Source organism: Streptopelia decaocto (genome assembly GCF_964273445.1).
Source record: "Streptopelia decaocto genome assembly, chromosome: 1".
Lineage (NCBI taxonomy): Eukaryota > Metazoa > Chordata > Aves > Columbiformes > Columbidae > Streptopelia > Streptopelia decaocto.
This window is the reverse complement of record NC_138663.1, coordinates 53,510,294-53,533,650: the sequence shown is the minus strand read 5'-3', so window position 1 is coordinate 53,533,650 and position 23,357 is coordinate 53,510,294. Positions and strand designations below refer to the sequence as shown.

At 36.8% G+C, this 23,357-nt stretch overlaps 1 protein-coding gene across 6 annotated transcripts in view; it reads left to right on the top strand.

Annotated features, from left to right (window-relative positions):
* Positions 1-23,357, top strand: part of NAV3 (neuron navigator 3) — a 268,312-nt gene that overhangs the window by 110,630 nt on the left and 134,325 nt on the right. For all 6 annotated transcript variants that reach the window (XM_082055777.1, XM_082055776.1, XM_082055774.1 and 3 more), the window contains 3 exons: positions 11,295-11,363; positions 14,030-14,169; positions 20,982-22,017. In XM_082055777.1, the coding sequence (XP_081911903.1) occupies positions 11,295-11,363; positions 14,030-14,169; positions 20,982-22,017 (1,245 nt within the window). The remainder of the gene's footprint in view (positions 1-11,294; positions 11,364-14,029; positions 14,170-20,981; positions 22,018-23,357) is intronic.

Sequence of the window (23,357 nt, the reverse complement as noted above, 5' to 3'; positions counted from 1 at the left end):
ATCTAGTATTCTGACCTTCTAGCAAAACAAGGAGCTCCAGGACTTAGAAGCAAACAGAAATACAGATTTTTTTAATACTAATTGGCATTTTCATTTGTCACTGTTTTGAAGTAATATTAGGAAATTAGTCCCCTTCTAAGAAAAATTAGTCCCCTTCTAAGAAAAATGAAACCAGGTTTTTTACAAATAGATGGGCATATACAAGTATACATTGACATGAACTCTGTGGTAGACTTAGCAACCCTTCTTTTCATGCCAGTCATTTAATTTAATGAAAAAGATTTCCCAAACAGCTTTTTAGTTTTAAGCTGTTTAGAAAGAAGGAAAACTATGAAATTAAAGAAGAAAAGATGTCTTTGATGGGATTCGTCTTGCATCTTGCCTTCCTTTTATGATCAGAAATGTTGACAGGTAGCTTACATCACTCCCAAGACTGATTTTGATGATATGATTGCTTTCATGGCAACTGTGTCTCAGCAGTAATTACAGAAGAAACCAACATGACTGACTGATTTACGGGATAGGAGTTCATGATTAGAAGGTCCTAAGAAACTCATAAGACTGCAGCACATTTGAGACTTCAGATACTTTTGGCAAAAGTTGTTTCATACAGATACTTAAACCTTTCTCTGTCATTGAACAAAGAGTATTGTAAAGTGATAAAGTCTAAGGTCCGTAATAATGTTACATTTTTCGCTTTTTCCATGTGAAATTGTTAACTCAATAGCTAATCTAACTACTAACAATAATAGAATAATGTTACTTTTTTTTGGAAGTAGTAGTGATAAAACAAGCTATTTTACCCTTTCATAGTGGATGTTAATCTTCAAGGCAATTTATTATTTCACTGTGCAGCTATACCTATCTTTATTAGCCTATTGCTGTTCTGAATATGCTTTTAAAAATTCTTAATATTTTCTGTTTTCTCACATTTTATACTGTGAAAAGAGTTGGCATGTAGAAACCTGAAGGCAGCAAATTTTAATGGTGTATATGCTGGAAAAATTGTTTTGTCAAATGCACACAACAGAGATTATTTTCCATTAACTTGGTCTGTGATCCTCTATTACTTCTTTCAGGTTTTTGAGAGGAACAAGAAAAAATATCTTATTATTATTGCAGAAGCCACATAAAGAATATAGTGTTGAACACCTGAATAGCATGTTCACCTTTATACAATACAGGCAAAAATCTTCAAACCCAATTAGAGTAAATTTTCAAGTGTAATGTGAATATTATTTTCTGATAAATATGAGTATTTTATTTTACTGGAAGACTCTTCTATTTCTATCATGTTAGACACCTGAGAAATAAAGCTGTCTTTTTGAGGCACTGTATACATTTAAGTGCATTTGATATGCACATTTGTATGTGTGCAAACATATAAAACCAAAGTATATACACTGAAAAATGTGGATACTTTTTATAGTCTTCGTACTTTCTCAAAATGTTCAGTAAGCAATCCCATTTCTTGTTGTGATTTAAGCCTATGTCTCCATGATTGCAGTTACTTTAGGTTAGATTATTCCATCAGAAAAGTTATCTTCTTTGTTGCTTTCAGATAAGGTTTAGTAAACATATTGCTTAATTTCAACTTGATTCCTAGGAGGTAAAAAGCCATTGTGTGTGCTTTATTAAACAACTATGAAAAGGTGATGCTCTCCCCTGCTTCAGAGAGAAATATGGATTATACATGGGAGAGGAAAACACCTCTTAGAAGTCATACAGGAGATGTTCAGGATATATACAAGTGGTAGCATTCAGGCGGTGCTGAAGACCAAGGAAGTTTTGTGTGTACAGGGCTAGTGTCTCACTCTCCTAAGAGAGTGAGTGTCCTTATGATGATGATGACAATGAATGTACTCTCACTCTGATTCCCAGGTTATGATGTCCTCAATAATGATCAATGTCTGTGATCATTACTGGGTCTGAGTGCATTCTACACATCACTGAAGCCAACATACTTTAGTATCAACCTCAATGAGAGATTGTTTGGTCCCTTTGTCAACAAAAGCTGAAACAGTCACAAAAAGTGATATTAGAACTCTACAGCTTTCATAGCCAGGTTGTTTTTATATGGTAAACAAACAGAAGCCCCAGGGGAAGGTTATAATCTGAGTATCACGAGAATGACATGATTAGGTTTGTGCCGAAGTGGGAGGCTAGTTGTCCTTGCATGACTGTGTAGTCTATGTCTCCTACAGGAGAAAACACGGATTCGGAATGTAATTAAAATGATTTCTGGAGGAGCCTCTCTCCCTGTAAGGTTTGGATAGGAGGATGATGGATTTTCCAGTGCAGGCTCCTAACAAAGTTATCTTAAATTGGTCAGTGTAACAACACTTTACCAGTTCTAATCCCATGTAATCTATCAATAACCAAGCTTACAATTGTGAAAATTGTGCACACAGAAGAGGAGCAAGATTCTGCATCTGAAAGAGTATCATTGGCCTATCTAATCCTAGGGCCAACAGCAACATTTCAAATTAAATGTAAAAAGAATGAAGGAAGTTGATTTATAGTAAATGAAATTTCATTGCAAAGACTATGCTTTATTTATGGATGATTATAATATTGTACCACTAAATATAAAGACTTGTAAAATCCTTTAGAAGATTAGTGGAAAAATCTACAGTAAATAATAAACCATAACCTGAGGGAAACAATGGTTTTAGATGTGATTTCTGATTTCTTTTGTCCTAAAATTTCCTATATGCTTAGCTGTGGGAATTGAATACTTCAAATTCTGAGGTAGGCACTTCACTCTTTAGTTATGACTTTGTTGCTGCTTTAAGATTTAGTTGAGAAAATACAGTGCTGGTGGCCTTATTCCTATCTGTCAGTACAGATAGATGACAACAATGGTTACATTATATTTTTATGCTTTGCTTTGCTAGTGGATTCCATTATCACAGCAATACATCTAAACTTTCTGCAGTGATGATCTCTCAGCCACCCAGATACTAAGAGAAAACACATGTGGATGAAAGAATTTCTGTCTCATTTATGGATTAGGCAGTAACCAGTTTCAGTAAGCTGTCAGCAAAATTCCCCAAGATGGACAAACTATTTTATCACGTACAGGAATGATGAGCACAGCTTGAGGTCCAGATGGATTTTGTTAAATAAGTTATATTAAAAGAGTACCCTGGTTTTCCTAGGCGCATAAACAAAGTTAGGTAGCTGATTTCTACAGGCAGTTGCATATATAACTACTGCAGTGATCTAGGTTTCATGTTGCCTCCTGCTAAGAAGTACTAGGGAAAAAATGAAATATATTTGACAAACAGCTTATGCTGTGTGAAATACAGTAATGCAAATGTAGTGGTTATGATTATGAATTTAAATAGATCCATGCCAGAATATTGGCAATGCCTATGCGAACCTTGGTTACACCACTCTCAGTTTAGAAAAAGGCCTTTGTTTCAAGGTTCTCAAGACTTAAAAATATGACCTTAACAGTCTGCACCAAGTACACTGCATTGACATAGGCTAAAATATGGAATGCATCAATAGTCACATGCCTTCTTTGGTTAACAGAAAGGAAAGTAATGAACTAAGTCTCCTTGCTGTCCTTAGCTCCTGCCATTGCTAGTCACGTGGTTTTAAGGGAAACAGGTAATTCCTGCTTTTCCCCAGTACAGATTCATTAGCTAAAGACTGCAAAGAAGAAAAATTAGGAAAAAGTTTTTTGTCTTCTTTCTGTTTTCTCTTTTCCTAATAAGGGTCTGAGTGAACAAACTGCTATTAGCCTCATCTGGTGTATTTTTATGAGTCAGGGAGGTAACACAGAGTGAATTGCTTAATGTGATTGCACCAGGAGCTGCAGCCGCTGACCTTCAAATGGGCCTTAGGGATTTAATTTTACTTTAACTGAGCTATCTTTCTATCTCGAAAACCAGTCTGGGCCCCATTTTGTTCTACACCCCAAAGACATGATTATTACAGTTTTCATGTTTCCCAGTGAAAGGAACTTCAAGAAGGAAGTTCTTTCATTGTAATTGTCCTGAAGTCCAAGTAACTAAAGTACGAGTCCAAGTAACTCCTACATATTAATATTACAGTTTCATTAGTAATTATTTTAATTTTTTTCTAAAATTTGGCTATATTTTGAAACGTATTGCAAAAATGCATCAGCACTATTTCAAGTTTCATAATACTTACCTCCGTTGCATTTGAGACTTGGAAATTACCATACACAAAAGGGTTACTTTTTCATAATGACAAATGACCAGCCTTTTTAACTATGTTCATACAGAAAAGGCAGAACAAAGCAATAGCAAGAATGCATTTTTCACATACTTCTCACCCATATCCATCTTTTCTAATATAAGAAGTCATAATATTTCTTAAGCTTAACATGAGGAAAATAAACAAAAACCAAAAACCCACAGCTTTCAGTTTCTAAAACAAATGGTCTTTTCTATAGCCATAGGATACTATAGCACATACTAGATAGACATTATAAACATGAAAAATATAAAGCATTTTATAGCCTCTCTATAGGTTTTAAGGATTTTTCTTAATATTTCTTATTTAATATTTTCACTACCAGCTTCTCAGAAACCGCTTCTGTGTCTTACTTTCTTATGTACTTCTGTGGGCTGGATCCTGAAAAACCTGTATTTTACTGGTTATGTGTTATTTAGTATGTTGCACAATCCTTCCTCTCTGCAAAATGCCCAAAGTTTGTCTGAACACTTTCCTGAAGAACCTGTGACACAGAGTTATACTGATTTCTCCTTTTTATAAATTAGTTCTGCCTTCTGCTCCACAATGATATTCTTTCTCTGCCTCTTGTTCTGTTTGCATTTCAAAATGTGACTTTCATCACTTCTTGCTATCCTTTAAATTTTCCAAAAAGTGTTTTAATTCAGTTTAGCAACAATTTTCATCTTGTGCATTTCAGATATTCTCATTGTCTTGCACTTGTCTCCATTGCCACTCATTACTTTATATACTTCAGTTTTTATGTACTGTGGCCATAATTTTCACTGTTGCTAAGCCAGAGCGTGTAGAATTTAATAGAGTTCCATCATCCTTCTAGCATTTTAATCCAACTTTATATACATTTCTTTCTGAAGGAACAGAAGCTTTATAATGTAGTTATTTTCCCTTCAGGCATACTTTGTTGCTCTACCCTCATTCTCCATACAGATTCATTAATTCTTCTCATTCTCTGAAAATGAGTTCTGTTAAAAAAGTGACCAAGCATTTATTTCCTTTCCCAGGTCTTCTACCTGTTTAAGTCTGATGAATTACAAACATCTGAGGTTGTCTATAATTTAATGTATATGGCAAATAGAACTTAAATAAATGTAAAGTTCAATGGCACCCATAATGAACTATTACGGTCTTTGTTCTTTCTTTTGTCCTATGATTAATTTTCTCACCTGTTCTGAAGCAAAATGTTCTTTCCTTATTCCTATTTATTCCTCGATTGATCCCTTGATAGCAGTGTGTGACTCAGTCTTTTCTTTGCATTCTTGCTTTCACTTAAGTCATAGTTTTATATACGTACTGCTACTTTCTTTGCTACTGTCAGTCTTTTTTACGAACTTCGATCTGTTAATATTTTCACAGATTGGGCAACAAACATGATATTCTACATACTGTTGTTTTGCAGATATTAGTCAATGAACTAACAGTACACTTTGCAGCTGCTATGGAGAAGATGACTTTCTCTCTTCATTGACCAAAAATAAAATTTACAAATCCTTACACTTCCAAAGAAGCACAGACAGTGCTGTTTATAACAATTAGTGCCCATGGAAAATGGATTAAAATAGAAGTTAAAAAAATGGGCTTTTGTTGTATTTTAAATTCATCTCACAAGAGATAAATTAGCCACTTAGGAAAATCACTTATGTATACATTTGTGTTTTGATCTGCTTGCTTGAAAACGCTTATGGGAACATAGATAAAACTTTGGTAGAAGGTTTTGTAAGTTTTTTGCATTGCTTAGCTCTTTACTGTTTTACAGTCGATGGGGAGACCCAACAGAATGCACATGCATGTACTTTAATACTTTACATAAGAACAGCCCTAAATATGTCTTAATTGTTTGACTGATGTAGGTTTATAGGAATCTCATCTATACTTTAGAATGTGTTTTTTTCTGGAAACCTCTGAAAGGGTTCAAAAGACAGTGAGTGTAGGTTTGAAAATGTGCCAGCCTCAGGCTTTCTGGTAACCCCTTTTCCATTCTCTCTAGGTGAAAACTTTGTTACAGACTTATTCTATCAGACTGAAGCAGAATAGTGGCATACATTACTGTGCACATCACCTGATATGATGCTGTTCTAGTGCAAGATCATAAATGCTATGGAGATAAGGTCACAAAAGGGTATGGTTGGTCTCTAAAGGCGTAGTCCTGGTTCTGGCAGCATACAGTTATCTACTTGTCTGACTTGTTCAGAAAAAATAATGTTTTTTAAAAGATTGATTGGACTACTTAAGGCAAATTACAGTTCAGGCTAAGCACAGTAGCTAAGTAACACATTTATGACTTAGTTGATATGGTTTTTGTTTCTTTAATCTTATGATTTCAAATACTTTTTCATTAAATTCTACAAAATACATATAGAACAAATACTGGCACCAGGGTGGATCACAGTGGTTGGTGATTGATTCTTATTACAAGTCACTGTATTCTGCGAGAACATAAACTTTGATGCAATACTGGGTTATCTGAGTTTTGGTTTATGAGCTGTGAACAACAGGAAAGCACTGAAAACACAATTTTACTTCTATCTCCAAGCGTGAATCAATTGGAGACAGACTTCTTGTATGAGTTGACAGAAGTTCAAAAGGCAGAAAGGAGAAATGTCCACCTAATATGGAACAGATGACATGGTCTCAGCTAGAACTACGAGCCATAGACATTTCCTCATGTGAATGATAAAATAAATGTGTGTTCCTGTGTTATATATATATATATATTATACATCTATAAAATATAAAATATTGATATAGCTATAAAATGCACATACATATATAAGATTTAGTTATAAATTAACATTAATATTAATATGTAGATAGATTGAGATGTGTGGACATAAGCATATATTCATTCACTGGGACTGGGTTAAAAAGGCAAAAGAAATATCTCAAAAATATTGCTTATGGGAAAATTCAGGGACTTTGGTTACCTCCTCCGTCTTCCCTGGCTGTCTGTTGGAGGAGTCAGGGATCTTTTTGCTGCCCAGACTGTTTGGTATAGTGAGGAGTCTGGAAAAATTTGTTTCCTGTGGCATCTCTCCAGGCAGGCTTGGGATCCGGAGCCAGGTGAACCTTAAAATATTATCTGTCATCCATTTTGCCAAGCAGACTGATGAGAAGTATGTAGTCAAGGAGTTTGTTAAATAAGTAAATAAATAAATAAATAGAAATTGTGTACAGAACAATCAAGATCTCTGGGGAATTTTTTCCATTTCAGATTCATCCCTTTTAATCTGGGGGGCTTTGGGTGGTGGGTTTGGTTTTGTTTGTTTTTATGTTTGTTTGGTTTTTGTTATGGGGTTTTTTTTTATTTTTGGGGGGGGAGGTTGTTTTTGTTGTTTGTTTGTTCATTTGTTTGTTTTTTAATCAGGGAATTATTCTAGTAGAAAAATCTCAAACCGTCCCAGAGTTCAATCATCCTCATGATAGAAATGCACTTTATAAGATAAACAACATATTCAAATTCAGGTATGCCAGTAAGGTAGAAAGACTTTAGTTACATACTACAAACCCCCTTGCTTTCTGTCTAATTTTAACAGATCACCTAGCTGGCATTTCAGAACTATCATGCAACTCAATATTATAGGAAAATGTCAATATGACGTAACATGATCCTTTTTGATCTTCCAAAAGACAGTTAATGAAAAATGGATTATATTCAGGGTGATACTGCGTGGATTACCTTTTGGGGAAGGAAGTTAAAATATTTTCAGCTTGATTCATACTCTGTCTCCAGGTTTATAAGAGCTCCGTCCTGCAGCTTTACATGGTATATACACTTGCAAGGTGCTGTTTCTTTCCTGACATGCTGTGCTATTTGTATAGCAGCGAGACTGGCTTTCTGGCATGTCAGTCCAGTGTCGAGCAGTCACTTGCCTTCCCTCTTCATCTTCTTTGTTCTTATTTCCCCATTTCAACTGAATATTCCATTTCACTTTCAGAGGGAGGGCATTTAAGAACCTTTAGTATCGTAACTCATATTTCTTATAGGAGCCTATATTGCACGCCCACATGATGCAGCACAGAGTCCTGGTTCCTGCAACCAGCATGGCTATAGTACAGCTCTGGTGTTCCCTGTCAGAACCACAGGGTTAGGACAATCTTTAATATCTCTGTAGCTTCCTTCTCGATACTACCACAGCTACCTCTGTGCTGAACTGCCTTTCTGGTAGTCTCAGCAAATTTATTCCATTTTCTCATGGCATTTAACTAAAGGAGCAGCAACAGAAATTACCCAGTGTCACCATTTTGTATCTATTGCATAGACTAGTGTTTCCTTGCTTTGCAAGAAAAAATATGGGGGCTTGATTTCCGGCTGGAATCCAGTTTTCAGAGTCCAGATGATCTCTAAGGATTTGGGATGAGATGTATGTATACCATCTGACCTTTCTGGAATAGGATTTGCTTAACCAGGATCATTGCCCGCTCTTCCCCTGTGCATTAGGTGAAATGGGAGAGTTAAGCATGATGCCAGAGGCCAGAAGGACTTTTCCTGGCCTGGGTCCTCTGTGTGGATCTATAAGCACAAAAATGACTGTTTTAAGCAAAACAGTTTTGGTGGGGAGATTTTTTGTTTGTTTGGGGTTTCTTTTTTGGTTTGGTTTGGTTTGTTTTCCTGACTGCCAGATGTTATCCACAGACAATTATTTGGTAGAACGGAGGGCAGCAGGTAAATGTTTGTTTATACACTTAGAAGAGTGGGTAGACTTTAGATGTGTTGCAGTTCACATCTATGACAGTGGGGCTAGCAGCTGGAAAATAGGCATCTGTGCAAAACTTTAATGGGTCCAGCACATCCAGTGCTAATTGAGGTGGAAAACCTCAAGTCATTAGGAACTTGATGAACCTGGTTTATGAGCTGTTAAAGTTTTGGTTTTCCCTTTCATTTGTCACATTACATTAGAAAAGAAATTTATCCTGTCACAGTGGAAATGATGCTTTATTGATATCGACACATCTGTCAAAGCCTTTCAAGCCAGTGTGGAAAGCTTGAAAGCAGTCAATAAGGTGATGTTTCATGGGTTTGATAATAAATGAAGTCCCAGGTAACAGGCGTGGAAGGAAAGCATTCTACCAAGCATTTCCCAATAGGTGCTTAATTTATTTATTGTTATTAAAAACAAAAAGGGGGGAAAAGTGCCATCTGTCTGTGAGCTAGCTTATCAACAACTTCGAAACATTTTTTGATCTTTCCAGCTACTTTGGAATTGTGTTGTTTGAGGTAGAAATGCTATGACATGGCAGGCATTGTATTCACTCAATTTTTCCAGCTCACTGTCAATGTTGATTGTACTGTGTATCATTTTACCTTTTACAACATAAATGCACTTTTATTTGACATACCATTTTTCTCACAAACTTGTTAGTTTAGTGAATGCAGATAACCAACTAATCATTTCTAGATTCTTTCATTTAAAATATCCTGAAAAAAAACACGAGCAGAAGATTAAAAGATGGGCTATAATGCCAGGCACAAAGGTAGCAACTTCAGCAATTATACTATGTCTTATTTGCATCACAAGTCTAGACATTATTAAGAAAGATAGCTGCAAATGCAATATAATTCAATATACTAATGATAGATACAAATATATAAACTGTAATTATTATGATACTACTATAATTTATTACAATTCCCACAGAATTTGTAGAATTCGTACAATTTCTTATATTCATCGTGTGCACAAATGCCATTTACAATTGGCAGGCACAGAGACAATGCTGAACCCTTTACTGGGGCTTAATTTGGTAAAATAACAATAATCATGCATCCTACTCAAGTCTCACATTGTCCCTTGGTTTGTGTCTTCCCTTGGCCCCTCTTTGGGACTGCTGTGCCAGTATGGGAAGACCTTTCTCCCTTGAGGGCTTCTCTCATCCACCCTGCACTCAGGCTATCTGCTTCAGTGGGCTAGCAGAAATTGCTTAACACTTCTCTGGTAGTTTCAATACCGCCAGGTGTTTCTTGTAAGTGCTGCCAGCCTATAAAGTCAGGACTAGAGGGTTGTGGTTTCTGCTGCTACTCAGAATTGCTGGAAGCTGCAGAACTGTAAGAGACAAAAGCAATATCTGGCTATCAGAGTTTCTGCTTACTCAGTTCTCTGTCACTTCCTTAAGAATACAAGGAATTTGATGTAACTGCACCTGGCTTAGGCACCTGTCTGTACCCTTAGGCTGTGTGGATCCCAAAGGATGCACCTGTACATAGTAACTGAAGTTATCTGGCAGGAGGACTTACCTTGGATATAACTTTGACACATCCCATACACAAATGTCTAAACAAGTAGAAGCATAAATTTACTGTTTAGTAACGACACCTTATTGGGTGTCAAAAGGAATACATAATTCTTAGCCCTGTAGCACAGCATATCTTCTATTGTAGAAATACTGGTTGGATGCTTTAACAGACAAAGATGCATTTTTTATGGAATTTAACTGGGAGTCTAAGCAAATGCCAAGGCTTTCCTAATGAAGTCTCTAATCCATGGCCTGGTAATGCATCACATACATGACCTGTGCTGCTGTAACAGTAATGAAAATGATAATGGAATGCTTCTTCCATATAGATCTACTGTTGGAAGGGTCACTTTTCTTTAGTGGGAATTTTTCTGAGTTCACATTGGTTCTGGTATCGCAAATTAGTTCCTAACTGCCAGACTGTGAACCTGTTCAGGTTGCTGGAGAAACAAGTAGCTGTATATTTGTGCTTAGTACTTTTAGTGGATTTTTTTTAAAAAAGGGGGGGGCGCACAAAGTTTTGAGGTGTACTCTGTGTGAATTGAGCTAGACTTCAGTAATTCAGTCACTGGAAATTTGCCCACATTGTCTATTCCTAAGACAATTTCTAGCAAATGAGACAAGGAATAACAATATCCATTATTTCATAATCTGTGCATTGCATCTCTCATAAAAATCTGCATGTTTGCATTATTTCATGTTTTTGTCAGTGAATTTGTGTTTTCTATCCATGTTCAATTTGCATTCATTAACTCATAGTGTGCTGGTAAGTGTGTTCCTTCTACACATGTTCAAAGAAATTCTTTAATTCAATTTCTCTGTTTCTTCTCATACAGTCTCACAGCCAGATATGCAACTCAGTCTAATCACAGTGGAATTTCAACCAGTCAAAAAAAGGCTTCTAGGTCAGTTAAATATCTCTAATTTATTGCTCGTTAGTGATACTCAAGCAAGTATATGCCCATTGATATTTTATCCTTTCGACATAAGTAGACATTAAAAAATGTGTATTTATGTTATGCGTGCAAGCTTTGCAATGATGAGCTTTGTCATGGGAAAGCCTTGTATGGACTGGAAGAAGCTGATTTGTACTGTATATTAGTAATATTTCTGGTTGTTTTGTATCCTGCATTTTTGTCTCCTGCATGTAAAAAACTGAATGTGAAGGATTAGTTGGTGATTTTAGTGCTCTCTATTCTCTGGCTCAAATCCTTTACTTTAGTCATCAGTGAAACGAAGTTTGGAAGTCCATCCCAATTCCCACTTGCTGTTTTGCGTGTATTGCAAACCCACCTGAGAAGCTGAGTTCACAGAGCCAAGTTCATGCAGAAGCAAAACAGAGCAGAAAAAAAGAACCACTTCCAAGACTTCTGCTCCATCAAGAGTAGCCTGCACACAGCCTGCATTAACCAGATGCTTTGTTTTGGCAGTGAATTTGACAGAGCTGTGTGTAGGAGCTGAACTGTTTCAGATTTCATCAGTACTTTTACTTTGTCACTTCCATGAGCACTAAAATCTACAAGTCAGATTGCAGAGAAAGAAATGGAGGTCTAAAGCTTAATCTTGTTTCTAGCTTTTTTTTCCGGTGGAGGATGATTAATGTGTTCATTAATTATACCTTTGCTGTGCAGTTCGTTGGTGAGAACAATGAACTCTAAATTGCATAATCTACAATGAAGATTGCATTTTGCGGTATAGCACACTAACAGAGTTTGAGTTGCTGGTGATAGCTTGGAATGAGCTATACCATGGTCCAGTTGCTTTGCACCTGCATTTATAGGTCTTCAGTTTTCCTTATTGCTGATGCTCCTGTCTTGTCCACATTCAATATGTCGGGGTTAACAGTCTTATTGTCTAATACTTTAAATCTGTGGCAGTGTTTCCGAAGCCTGTTCAGAGGTATGTGGCTTGTCCCTTATTTGTTCTCCTCTTTGCATTTCCTTCGCTGCTTAACCTGATTCTGCAAGAGCCATTTAAAACCTGTATTCAATTAAAAAAGACAGAAAATGAGGTAAACTGGAAAGTGTGTAGAGCAAATGACCTCATGTATATTGTGCTTACTGTGGCAAGTTCTCAAATTCTGGCGTGCAGAATACATGCAGAAGTATATTTTAACAGAACACAGGATTTTCCACATACTTTCTCATTGCTCTTTTCATTACCTTCAACAAACAATCTCAGGGCTCTTACTGCCTGTCAAATTAGGGTAATGAAAAGGAGCAAATGGATTTTTAAGTTTGTTTTAGTGCGTTCTTCAGGGAACAGAAGATCACTCTAATTCATGGGTCGTGGTAAAGGTTAGCATGTGTACAGCTGCAGAGCAGAGACAGTCTGCTCTGGGCTCTGCACAGAGACTAGCAGGGCAGGCTGGCAGCCAGAAAGAGCCATTAAAATAACTAATGGACTATCACTCTGAGGCGTAAGTTGGTAAAGGAAGAGAACACGGAGCTGTTTACATACGTCTGCTAAAGAAAATAAAATTATTTGAAAATTTCTGTTATACCAGTATATTAAACAAAAAAGTTTGGATTAAATCTAATGGTTTTTAATTCTTTGTAATGTGTTTTTTTTTTCCTCCCTTCTGATGTTGTTCTTCTGTAATACAGTGAAACTAACAGAATTCAATAACTCTGGTATAATTTGTATTGCCACTGTTAAAACCATCATAGCATTTCAGTAAGTAAGAAAAAGGAGATATTCTTCTCCTATGGCAAAAGCCTCCTGATAATTTGAGCATTTCATTTTGTCTATCACATAACAAAATTGGAAAGGACTGGGAGTGCCCACAGAGATGCTGCAGAAAGATTGAAGTAATTCTTTAATACGTTAAAGAATCTTACATCAGAGAACTGATTCAAACAGAAAAAAAAGATGCAGGCTTACATATGCCAAGAACAACAGATCCTACATTTTTTTCCTTAACATAGCCACACAGTAAGGTTCAGATGGTGGCAGCAAATACTAACAAGTGAACTGTATAGTCTACACCACATACTTCTATCTGAAAGATATACATGCATCTGTAGCATCTATAATAGCTGAAGTGTGTATTTTCAATATTTTTCATTTAAAAGTGGAAGCGCTTTAGCCAATAGTCCTCTGAAATATAACCAAAGATAACTAAAGAGTCAGCTTTTGTGCTAAACACAGCTGTGAAACATTTGCTAGAGCAAGAGATATGAAATATTTCTCAACTATGTGCTGTTGCACTTCCTAATCAATTTCTGTAACATATCCTTCTCAAAAGTGACAGATTTAAATAACACTTGATATTGCAACTTAATGTTTTTTTAGGGTGAATCTGTTTTAGCAATGTTAATGGCAAATGCAAAGCATCTTCTTATATGTCTTGTGCCTCTAGAAAGCATCTTTTTCCCTTTTGTGTGTGTAAGGATAAGCTTTTATTTTCATTTGTGGAGTCTAACTAATTTGAATCCTCTTGTTCATTGTTACTTACATGAAATCATTGTTTTCAGTTGTTGGTTTTAAATTCTGGTCTGATATTTGCATATTGCCTTCTTTATATGTTGCATTATATAAAATGAACTGATTTATTATTCTACCATTACAGGCTTCCAGGACCCTCAAGGGTACCAGCTGCAGGCAGCAGTACCAAAGTCCAGGGAGCTTCTAATTTAAATCGGAGAAGCCAGAGCTTTAACAGCATTGACAAAAACAAACCTCCACAATATGCAAACGGAAATGAAAAAGGTAAGTAAATAAAAGTTAGTATACTAAGTTTACCTAACATACAAGGGGGAGTAGGGGGGAATATATAAAGAGAAAAAAATCCTCAAAGGTCAAAGAAGTGAAAGTGTTATCAAGACTTGGTAAGGAAGATCTGTGGAGGTAGGACTCTGAATTAAGACTTGTGGTTGAGTTGGGATTCAAGTTCAGATCTGAAAACTCTTTCATGGAAGTATCGCTGAGTCATATTTCTGAAATTAATCCGTATTGCATGCCTATAATCTCTGTCCATATTCAAGTCTTCTCATACCCAAAGGAAGACTGTCATAATTTTCAGGAGACTTTGCATCTGACCCTGTAATGGAGAAGAATTAGAATATTATATTTACATCAGAATATTACATGCATCTATTCTTCCAGAACCTTATTGGGTGTACATATGTCTGAATAGAGGACTGGAAGTGAAGTCAAATGTAATAAAACTTTTCAGGGATTTGAATTCAGTGTTCATGGTTTATTGCCCCTGTTAACTATGAATGTACATTTTACAAAGAAACTGAGTTTCCCAAGTCCCTGAATTTCTCCCAGCCCAACACTGTTTTCCTGGAAAATGTGCCTCTTCAGGCTTTATCTCAGAAATAATAATGCAAAAATTCAGCTTTCTGAGTTGTGTAACTAATCCAACCCCTTCCCCCTCCTTCTTTCTCCCTTTGTATAATGAACAGCATTTTATTCATATCTCTGGGTTAGAATACAGTTGAAAATGGTACAATATACATAGTACCCATCTGCATCCTTGGGGCCTGTGGGAGGAAGAAGTATGCAGTGAATGTTCTTCATCCAAGCAACAGGCAGCTATCCAGATTTTTTTTTTTTTACAAAATTCTGATGAACACACTTTGCCCCTAGCTGTATCTGAAGATATAAAACCATCATTTCAATAGTTATTTCTTTATTTTTACTATCAGGGCCGAATGTTTTGGATAGTTCTATAATGGGATTTATTTTATCAAGGACTTCTTTATGGTAAGACATCCAGAGTAAAATTAGAAAAAGATCAGAGTGAAAACTGAGCAGACACTGTAAAGTTCACAAATACAATAGTGAAGTTATGAAGTAGGAGATGTGGCTGCTTGAGTGAAGGTATGTACAGCAGTTTAGGTTTTAGAATTGCTTCATAACGTTGATGTAAGTTTGCCACTGAAATATGTGAGAGTGTGAAATGATTCAAGGTGAGACATGCTTGTAGATCCTAATATTCTTAGCTCATTACTTGGAAATTGTTTTTTGACTGCTGAGGTTTGCATTGCATCGAACTTTTATGTGGCTTTTTGCATGATGGATTTCTTACTTTCCCATTCCTTCACAGCACAGAATAAGAACCTCAATGAGATTTTTAGTGAAGTCATCACTTGCAGGAGGAAAAGGGGTGGCTTTGTTTGTGTATAATCATTCAATTGACTTAGAGGATATAGAAAATTTAATGTTGCACAACTACAGAGTACTATATAGACATCCCAAGGATGTTTCTATCTGTTCTTTTTTCTTTCTTTTGAAGCAGCAGGATGAATGGAAGAACATTGTTTTCACATGATAATTTAAACCAAATACAAGTTTGTTTTAAAGTATAAAGCAGAAGTTAATTAGAGAAAATGACCGTTGTGAGTGCAAGGATAGTGGTGTTCTTTTTTATACCCTAAAAGAACAGATGAGAATCTGCATTTGAATTCACCATGCTACTTCTTTGCCTAAAGAGAAAAAAAACTGAACCATGCCATATTTTAAATTTTATTATTATAGTGGTGAATTTTTTATTACAATTAAATTTCCGAGTAATCTTTCTTTTTTTTTTTTAGTATTTTTTAAGTATTTTAAGTATTTTAAGGATGTTCTGTAACCTGAGTGTTTCTGAATAAGTTGTTTAGAAACAGACTTCAGCCCTCACAATAGTAATAGTAATAATAACAAACACCTCTTAAAAAAAAAAAGAATTGTGACTATACATTGAAAAGCTGATTTTTTCCTTACAATGTGACACACAGAATAAACCTTATATTTCAAATTTTGCATCTGATGCAGATGCCTGGAACAAGATAACTCTAACAGCTTCCATTGAATGGATATACAGCCCATTCACTCTAATTTCTGAGATGTAACTCATATAGTAAATAGCTTGTAATTTTGTGTGAGTGCTGCATAAACTGAAGCAGAAAAAGAGATGATTTACACTAGGTAAATAGTTGTTAGAAGTTGGGACCTCTAGACCTCTTCAAGGGAAGATCATTTTTGGTACATTTTTCTCTGCTGTACGCCTTACAGTATGTGCTATAAGAAGACCTCAGAAAAGGCATACAGCATAAGGTGTTGGGGTTTTTTTAATCCAGTTGTATGTAATACTAGAAATCGATTCCTGCATAACACAGTTTCCGAATCGGTCACAGTGGGGAATAGATATATAGTCACAGAGTTAAAGGTGACCTGACGGTGATCCTAAATAAGATGTGGTATGTGCCTTTTATTTAGTATTTCATTATTTAGTATGTCATTAATGTTATCTCATTTGAACGTTGCTTAGGGAGTAGTTCGCCCAGCAAGAAACTTAGTCCCCATGAGCGAGTGCAAGTTTGCTCTTTATTGAGTATAGCCCAATTTTCACCCACAGACGAAACCCATTGCTGTGACACAGGTAACTGTATGTAGCTGTGGTTAAGTCAGGAACACGGAATGCACCAAAAAAATAAACACACCATAATCTGGAACTCATCTGTGCACCTTTAGTGAGCTGATCTCTTTTTTTTTTTTTGGCTGAACTTTGCAGCTTATGGATGGGTTTCAAAGAACACATCTGTTTTCCAGGTCACGTCACATCTATTTGCTTCTGACTTAATAAAATAAAGATGAAAATAAAACTATGAAAATGTAACTATTTGAATAAAGTAATTATTCACATTGCTAATAAGGAAGATACCCAGGGCATTTTGAATCAAGGAAAGATAAAATGCTTTAATGCAAGTCAAATTTTAAAACCAAATATTTATACTGTAGAGCTTAGAAACACTGTGTCTGAACACTGATGAGGGTCTCTATGTCATGCAGTTTAATTGCTTGCTTTTCAACATAATTTAATAATATAAAATGGTCTTTGTGTATTGGCTAAACTTGGTTTCACCAGTATTTGCTTATTTTGCCCATATCAACTCTAAGAAACTGTTCTGGAACTCCATTGTTCGATGATGCAAATTGTCATGCTGTGGCCAGTATGTACACATCTATAGCTAATTTTTTTATGTTTCTTCTGATGTCAGTATTTTGCCAGTTTTCCCTGGTGTTGTTCTCCTCCTGTGCCAAAAACAGGGAGCTACTTTCTCATGGGCAGCTGGAATAGTTGAAGAAGCTGAATTCTTTTCTCTCATCAAATAGACCTCCCATTCCTCCAAATTTCCTTATAGTAGTCCCTTGCCACTCTTTTGTTTTCTACTAATCTTTTTTATTGTGAGTGACTAAACTTGGATACTGCAATATGGGCATCTGCCTGCTACAGACTATTTAGATTATGTATTCTAACTATTCTGCAGTGGGGGAGATGTTGTCAAAGAGGTTCCATCTTCTCCAACAGCACTGAACAGAGCAAAGGTCACTGATGAGAAGACAGAGGAGGTTGATTATATATTGGGCCTAAGTTGAACCCCTCATGTGTCCTTTATTTGTGCAACAGCCTGTGAAAAGTGGACTGAAATGGTCCATTCTGTTGTCATAGTCCTGCTGGGTTCTGGTAGAAATCTCTTTTTTTGCACTGAACACCTGGGGGTGTTGCTGCTCTGCTTTTCCAATACAGGTTGGGCTGAGCTCTGAAGCACAGAGCTCTCAAGCAGAATGCAAAATTGTTTTCAACATTTCAGCAATTAGGGGATTACAGGCTGAACAGAAGATTGTCTTCTTGCAAAAATTTAGTTCCCAAAAGAAAGGAATTCCTTGTCACAGCTGGGATTCACTATTTAAAAGTCACCACAAGGTGGGGACAGATTTCATATAATGAACAGCTAAAGCTAAGACCAAACTGAACATGCAGAGAGCCATGAATGATGTTCAGCTTTAAGTAATGCATCCATTCTGAGGGGGAAATAAATCTTTTTATTCCACATCTTTAAACAGACAGAGACTCTCAATATTTCTTGAGAGCGTGCAGCCCACGTTCTTTATGGAAACATTAAGGCTACACTTTAAATTGAAGATTAAAGGCAAGTTAAAGTTATCTGTAACTTTTTTGATGCTCTTTATGGTTTGTGTCATAGGCATCAAATGATTACCTGTGGTTCCAGGAACCTGTGTTCTTTTGCTAATGGGTAGCAGAACAAGCTGTTCATGAAACAATAAATAATCTTCTTGTTACAATTTCCCCCCCCAGTGAGTTTAATATTATATAGCAGGAAATATGATAAGGCATATATGCTTCTTTATAATCAGAACACTGTTTAATTGTTTTTTGGTTTTGTGGGGTTTTTTTAAGTAAAACTAATAGCCTGAAGCCATACAAATGTAACAGAATTAATACAACAGTGTCATGTCATCCCGCTGTTCACAGACTGTTACATGTATTCTCCATTAGCTTTGCATATTCTTGCAGTGAATTGTTCTTCTGCAAAATTATTGGTACAGCTAAAGACCCCAATCCTCCTGTGTAATTAAGACAAGCTTAGTGCAAGACAAGATGTGTGCAAGAACGTCCTTGTGCACACCCACTCCTGGGCTATCAGCCACTGACCTGATCCCTGGTATAAATTAAGGAAGCCTGAGGACTGCAGAAATTTCTAACAGCTGTTGTTAGCCCCAGGCTCTCTTCCAGGATCTGAGGTTCACCAGAAAATAGTGGGGGCCCAGCCACAACTCCTGTCATGGTCACAAGGGAGGGATCTGCTATGCAGCTGCCCACCAAAGCTGCTCCATGTGCATGGTGCTAACTGCAGCTGCAGAACAAGCCATAGCCTCACCTGTCCCAAAAAATACTCTAAGGCAACCCTTACTAGTTAATGTTTTCTTACCTGGTAACTGGACGTAGCAGAGCTGCTTGAAACCTTCTCTGAAGGTGGACTGAGCTCATTTAGTGCTGTGGGGTTTGCAATTTAGGCTGAGGAGCACATGGAAAGCTAAGGGCAGATGGAATTATACAGCATCTATTGAAGGTGGAGGTGATTAGCCTGCCAAGGTACAGGTGTTAATAGTGTTAATCAAGTAAAAGCTGTTACATTTCTGTCATGTTACATTTGATCAGATTTTTTTAAAAAATTATTTTTAAACTAAAACTTTTTACATATTCTTTAGAGAAGTAGATTTTCCTATTTTTGCATTTTCTTTGTTAAAGAAAAAACAGCTTCCCTTTCAGGATGCTCAAAATCCTCCTTTTCCTATGTGTATTTGTGGCCTTCAGACTTCCAGGTGGGTAGTCTAATCCATACCAGGACCTTAGAGCTGAGACTACAAAAATGAAAATGATGCATAACCTCAAACTCTGTGCTGAAAGTACAAATGTCTTCAGTGTCCTCATCTACTATATCTATCTACTATTCAGACAGAGGGGCCCCAAGGCATGTGTTTGTCTTCATGCGTGTATGTAAGACATCAAGCACTGGGATTTTTTTTCCCATTTCATGAATTATAGTTGGATTGCATGTTTCATAGGCTTTCTTGTCATACTGAACTTGATATACTATAGGCAGGCTAATGCCTAATTCACTGGTAGTCCTGAGACTGAATGGCAAGACAAGATAGATACACAAAGAGAAAATAGGTCATCTGCTGAAACAGCTATGTACCATGTATTTGATTGCTATTACCACTTCACTTCTCTGGTGTTCCAAAGTAATATGAATACTTGTTTGTCTTGGAAATATGAGTTTCATGAAGAAGAACTTAATCCTTTTGTGAATTGGTCTGTTTTTCTGAATGAAACTAGATGACTCTTTGAAAATCATGGCTGTCAATTAGCACAGTTTTAATGTTGCAGAAGTAGTATTGTTCCCATTAATTAAGAACATTCACTGAAGTTTCTGGACAATATAAGTGTAGCGAAGGCACCAGAGCCATGTAAATAAGTCTTCTGTACCTACCTGAGGTTCCAGCCCAAAACAACTATTGTTGCTGTACCCATGTGGACGACATATCACTGTAATTTTTGAGTACTAACACTGTTGAAATTATTGATATATTTTTCCCACCTATGAAAGTGTGCTGGGTTAAGTTCCTGAAATAGCTACCAAAGGTCACTAACTATACATAAAACCAAAATAGTATAGTGACCTGCCATTTTTTTTTGCTTTTATGGATATTGATCATACCCATTTAATTTCTAATATTACTCGGTCTTCTGCCTCCCACCTAAAACTCAGCTTTCTAGCATGCATTTTGCTTTCACTAAACGTCAAAACTATCTTTCTCTGGTTTTGTTTTTCTTCCAATTTTGTAGCAATCTTTTTTCTTCAATGTCTAAGTGTTTTATTGTTAACAAGTGATTGGAAAAATTTCTTTATGACTTATTAAAGATATAATCTTTAAAATGACCCAGGCCCAGTCAACACCAAAATCTCAACTTGCATAATTAAATGGTTGCAAGGAAGGTGTTTCCAAGGTGCTCTTGAGTTCACAGGTGTATTACACAACACCAGGATGGTGGGGGGAAAAAAGGCATTTTTTATTAACATCCTTCGTGTTCCATGCACATGTAAATTATGTTTGTTATAAATCACATATAACCGTTTTAAATGCTAGAGCAGTATGGTATCACCTTCAAGCAGGGTATGGGAGAATAATTGTGCCATATGGTTCTTTCTGTTTTTAAGCAGATTCACCAAAAGGCCCTCACCCATCTGCAGGCATGAATGGGAACGTGCAGCATCCCACCAGCACTGGGCAGCAGCAGGTCTCTGCCATACCCTCTCCGAGTGCCAGCAAGCCTTGGCGCAGCAAATCCATGAATGTCAAACACAGTGCGACCTCTACCATGCTCTCCGTGAAGCAGCCTAGTCCTGCAACCTCCCCTACTCCATCCTCAGAGAGGCTGAAGCCACCCCCTTCTGAAGGCGTAAAGCCCCCTTCATCTGGACAAAAATCTATGCTGGAAAAATTCAAGCTGGTTAATGCCAGGACTGCTCTGAGACCTCCTTTGTCACTGAGCTCAGGACCCAGTGACAGTGGGAGAGAGGATGATACCTTTTCAGAGTGTGGTGAAATGGATGTCTTAAGTGGTGGGGTGAACAGCGGCGGCTCCACAAGTAGCAGTCCTAAAGTATCACCGAAGTTAGCCCCTCCAAAAGCTGGAAGCAAAAATCTCAGCAATAAAAAGTCTTTGCTACAGCCAAAGGACAAAGAGGAAAAGAACAGGGACAAAAACAAAGTTTGCACTGAGAAAACAGTCAAGGAAGAAAAGGACCCAGTCACTGAAACTTCTGCAAAGAAGAGCTCAAAAATTGCAAGCTTAATCCCAAAGGGAAGCAAGATGACAGCAGCCAAGAAGGAAAGTTTAATACCCTCTTCTAGTGGAATCCCGAAACCTGGATCGAAGGTGCCAACAGCGAAGCAGAGCACTTCATCCACGGGCATGGGAGCTAAGGAGGTTGAAAAACTGAGGACTACAAAAGGAAACCAGTCCCAGTCAACACCAAAATCTCAACTTAGTGAGAAGGTTTCTCCTTCCTCCAGTCTTGCTTCTTCTGAAGGGAAAGAACCAAGCGCAGCTCTCACCCCGGCGTCCTCCATGGCTCTGTCAGCCTCGGCGGCTTCAAGCAGTGGCCAAGGCACGGGAAACGGTGTCGTCCAACTTCCTCAGCAACAGCAATACAGCCACCCCAACACTGCCACAGTAGCTCCTTTCATTTATAGGTAAGGTAACGGAGGGAAAGTGGTTTTGTACTACCATTTAGGAAAGAGAGCTAAAATGGATAAAGGAGAATCGCACTGTTATGTTTTTTTATCTCCCAGTTTCTGTCACAACATCATGCACGTGTTTTCCTGATATTATGTTTTAAGTAATGTTACTATATGAACAATTTATTCCAAGAACTATGAGTCTCTACCTTGTACAAAAGCAATTCACTGCAAATATTTGCCATTTAAAATTCAGGATGTTTTGATTAGAAATACAAATCACATGACACATTCCCTGTGCTGCTTTTGAAAGGTCATGGCTGAGTCAGGTTTCTGGTGCAAATATTCTTGTTTGCAATATAAGAACCTCAATATTTATTTGCTGATATTCAATAATATATGCTTAAAATACTCTGTTCTCTTGAAAAATCCTAAAATAAACTGCTGATGTTTTCAGAGTATGTAACAGTACTAGTAGGATATTAGAGGAAAAAAACGTACATGCTGTGTATATATGTGAGTATTCAAAAACATTTCAATGTTTTAGGCAGAGACAAAATGTTACTGTTGCAAGTCCTTTTCCTGTTTAGTTTTATATACAAACTAGGTATAGATCAACTCCATGGAGGCAGGCTTTTCTTTACAGAGATTACACAGTTTTCTGATGGCCAAAGGTCTAGAATAGAAGAATGAATAGTTAAATGAATCAGCCTATGTCTAAATTTATTTTGCTATATGATAGAACAACTGAAGAGAATTTGAGAGATTTCTTTGTTGTACAGCTCACAAGACAGGAGTAAGCATAGACAGACAGGCAGGCTGAATTGAGTAATGATTTCAGATGTCAGTTGTTGGACAGCTTTAGCTACAGTTGTGGTTAAATTTAACATCTGATAAAATGACAAATACATTATTAAACATAATATACTGGCAGTTTTTATTAGTGAGTAGATACTGTAGATAATCTTGGCTAAAGATTAAAGAGGTGCTGAAGTAGGCTCTGAGGGAGTATATATTATTGATCATTACACACAGCTAAACATAGCTTCAAAACCAATCTAGATGAGTGATAAAATGTTTAAGTTAATTCTGAGCAAAAGCAGTCCATAAAATCATATGAGAGGGGAAAAAACATAATATAGGTTATGTTTATTCTAATATGCAGTGGGTAGCCTCTTGAGTTTCAATTAAATGTATCACTGAGTGTGCTTAATATGCATGTTTCTTTATAAATAACTGGAATAATCTTGGTTATACAGACGATTCGCAGCATGGTACATAGGATGACCCACATATGTGTTACGGTGCATATATAAAGAGAGAGAAAAAGAAGCCATGCTTTGCCTTCAGATGTA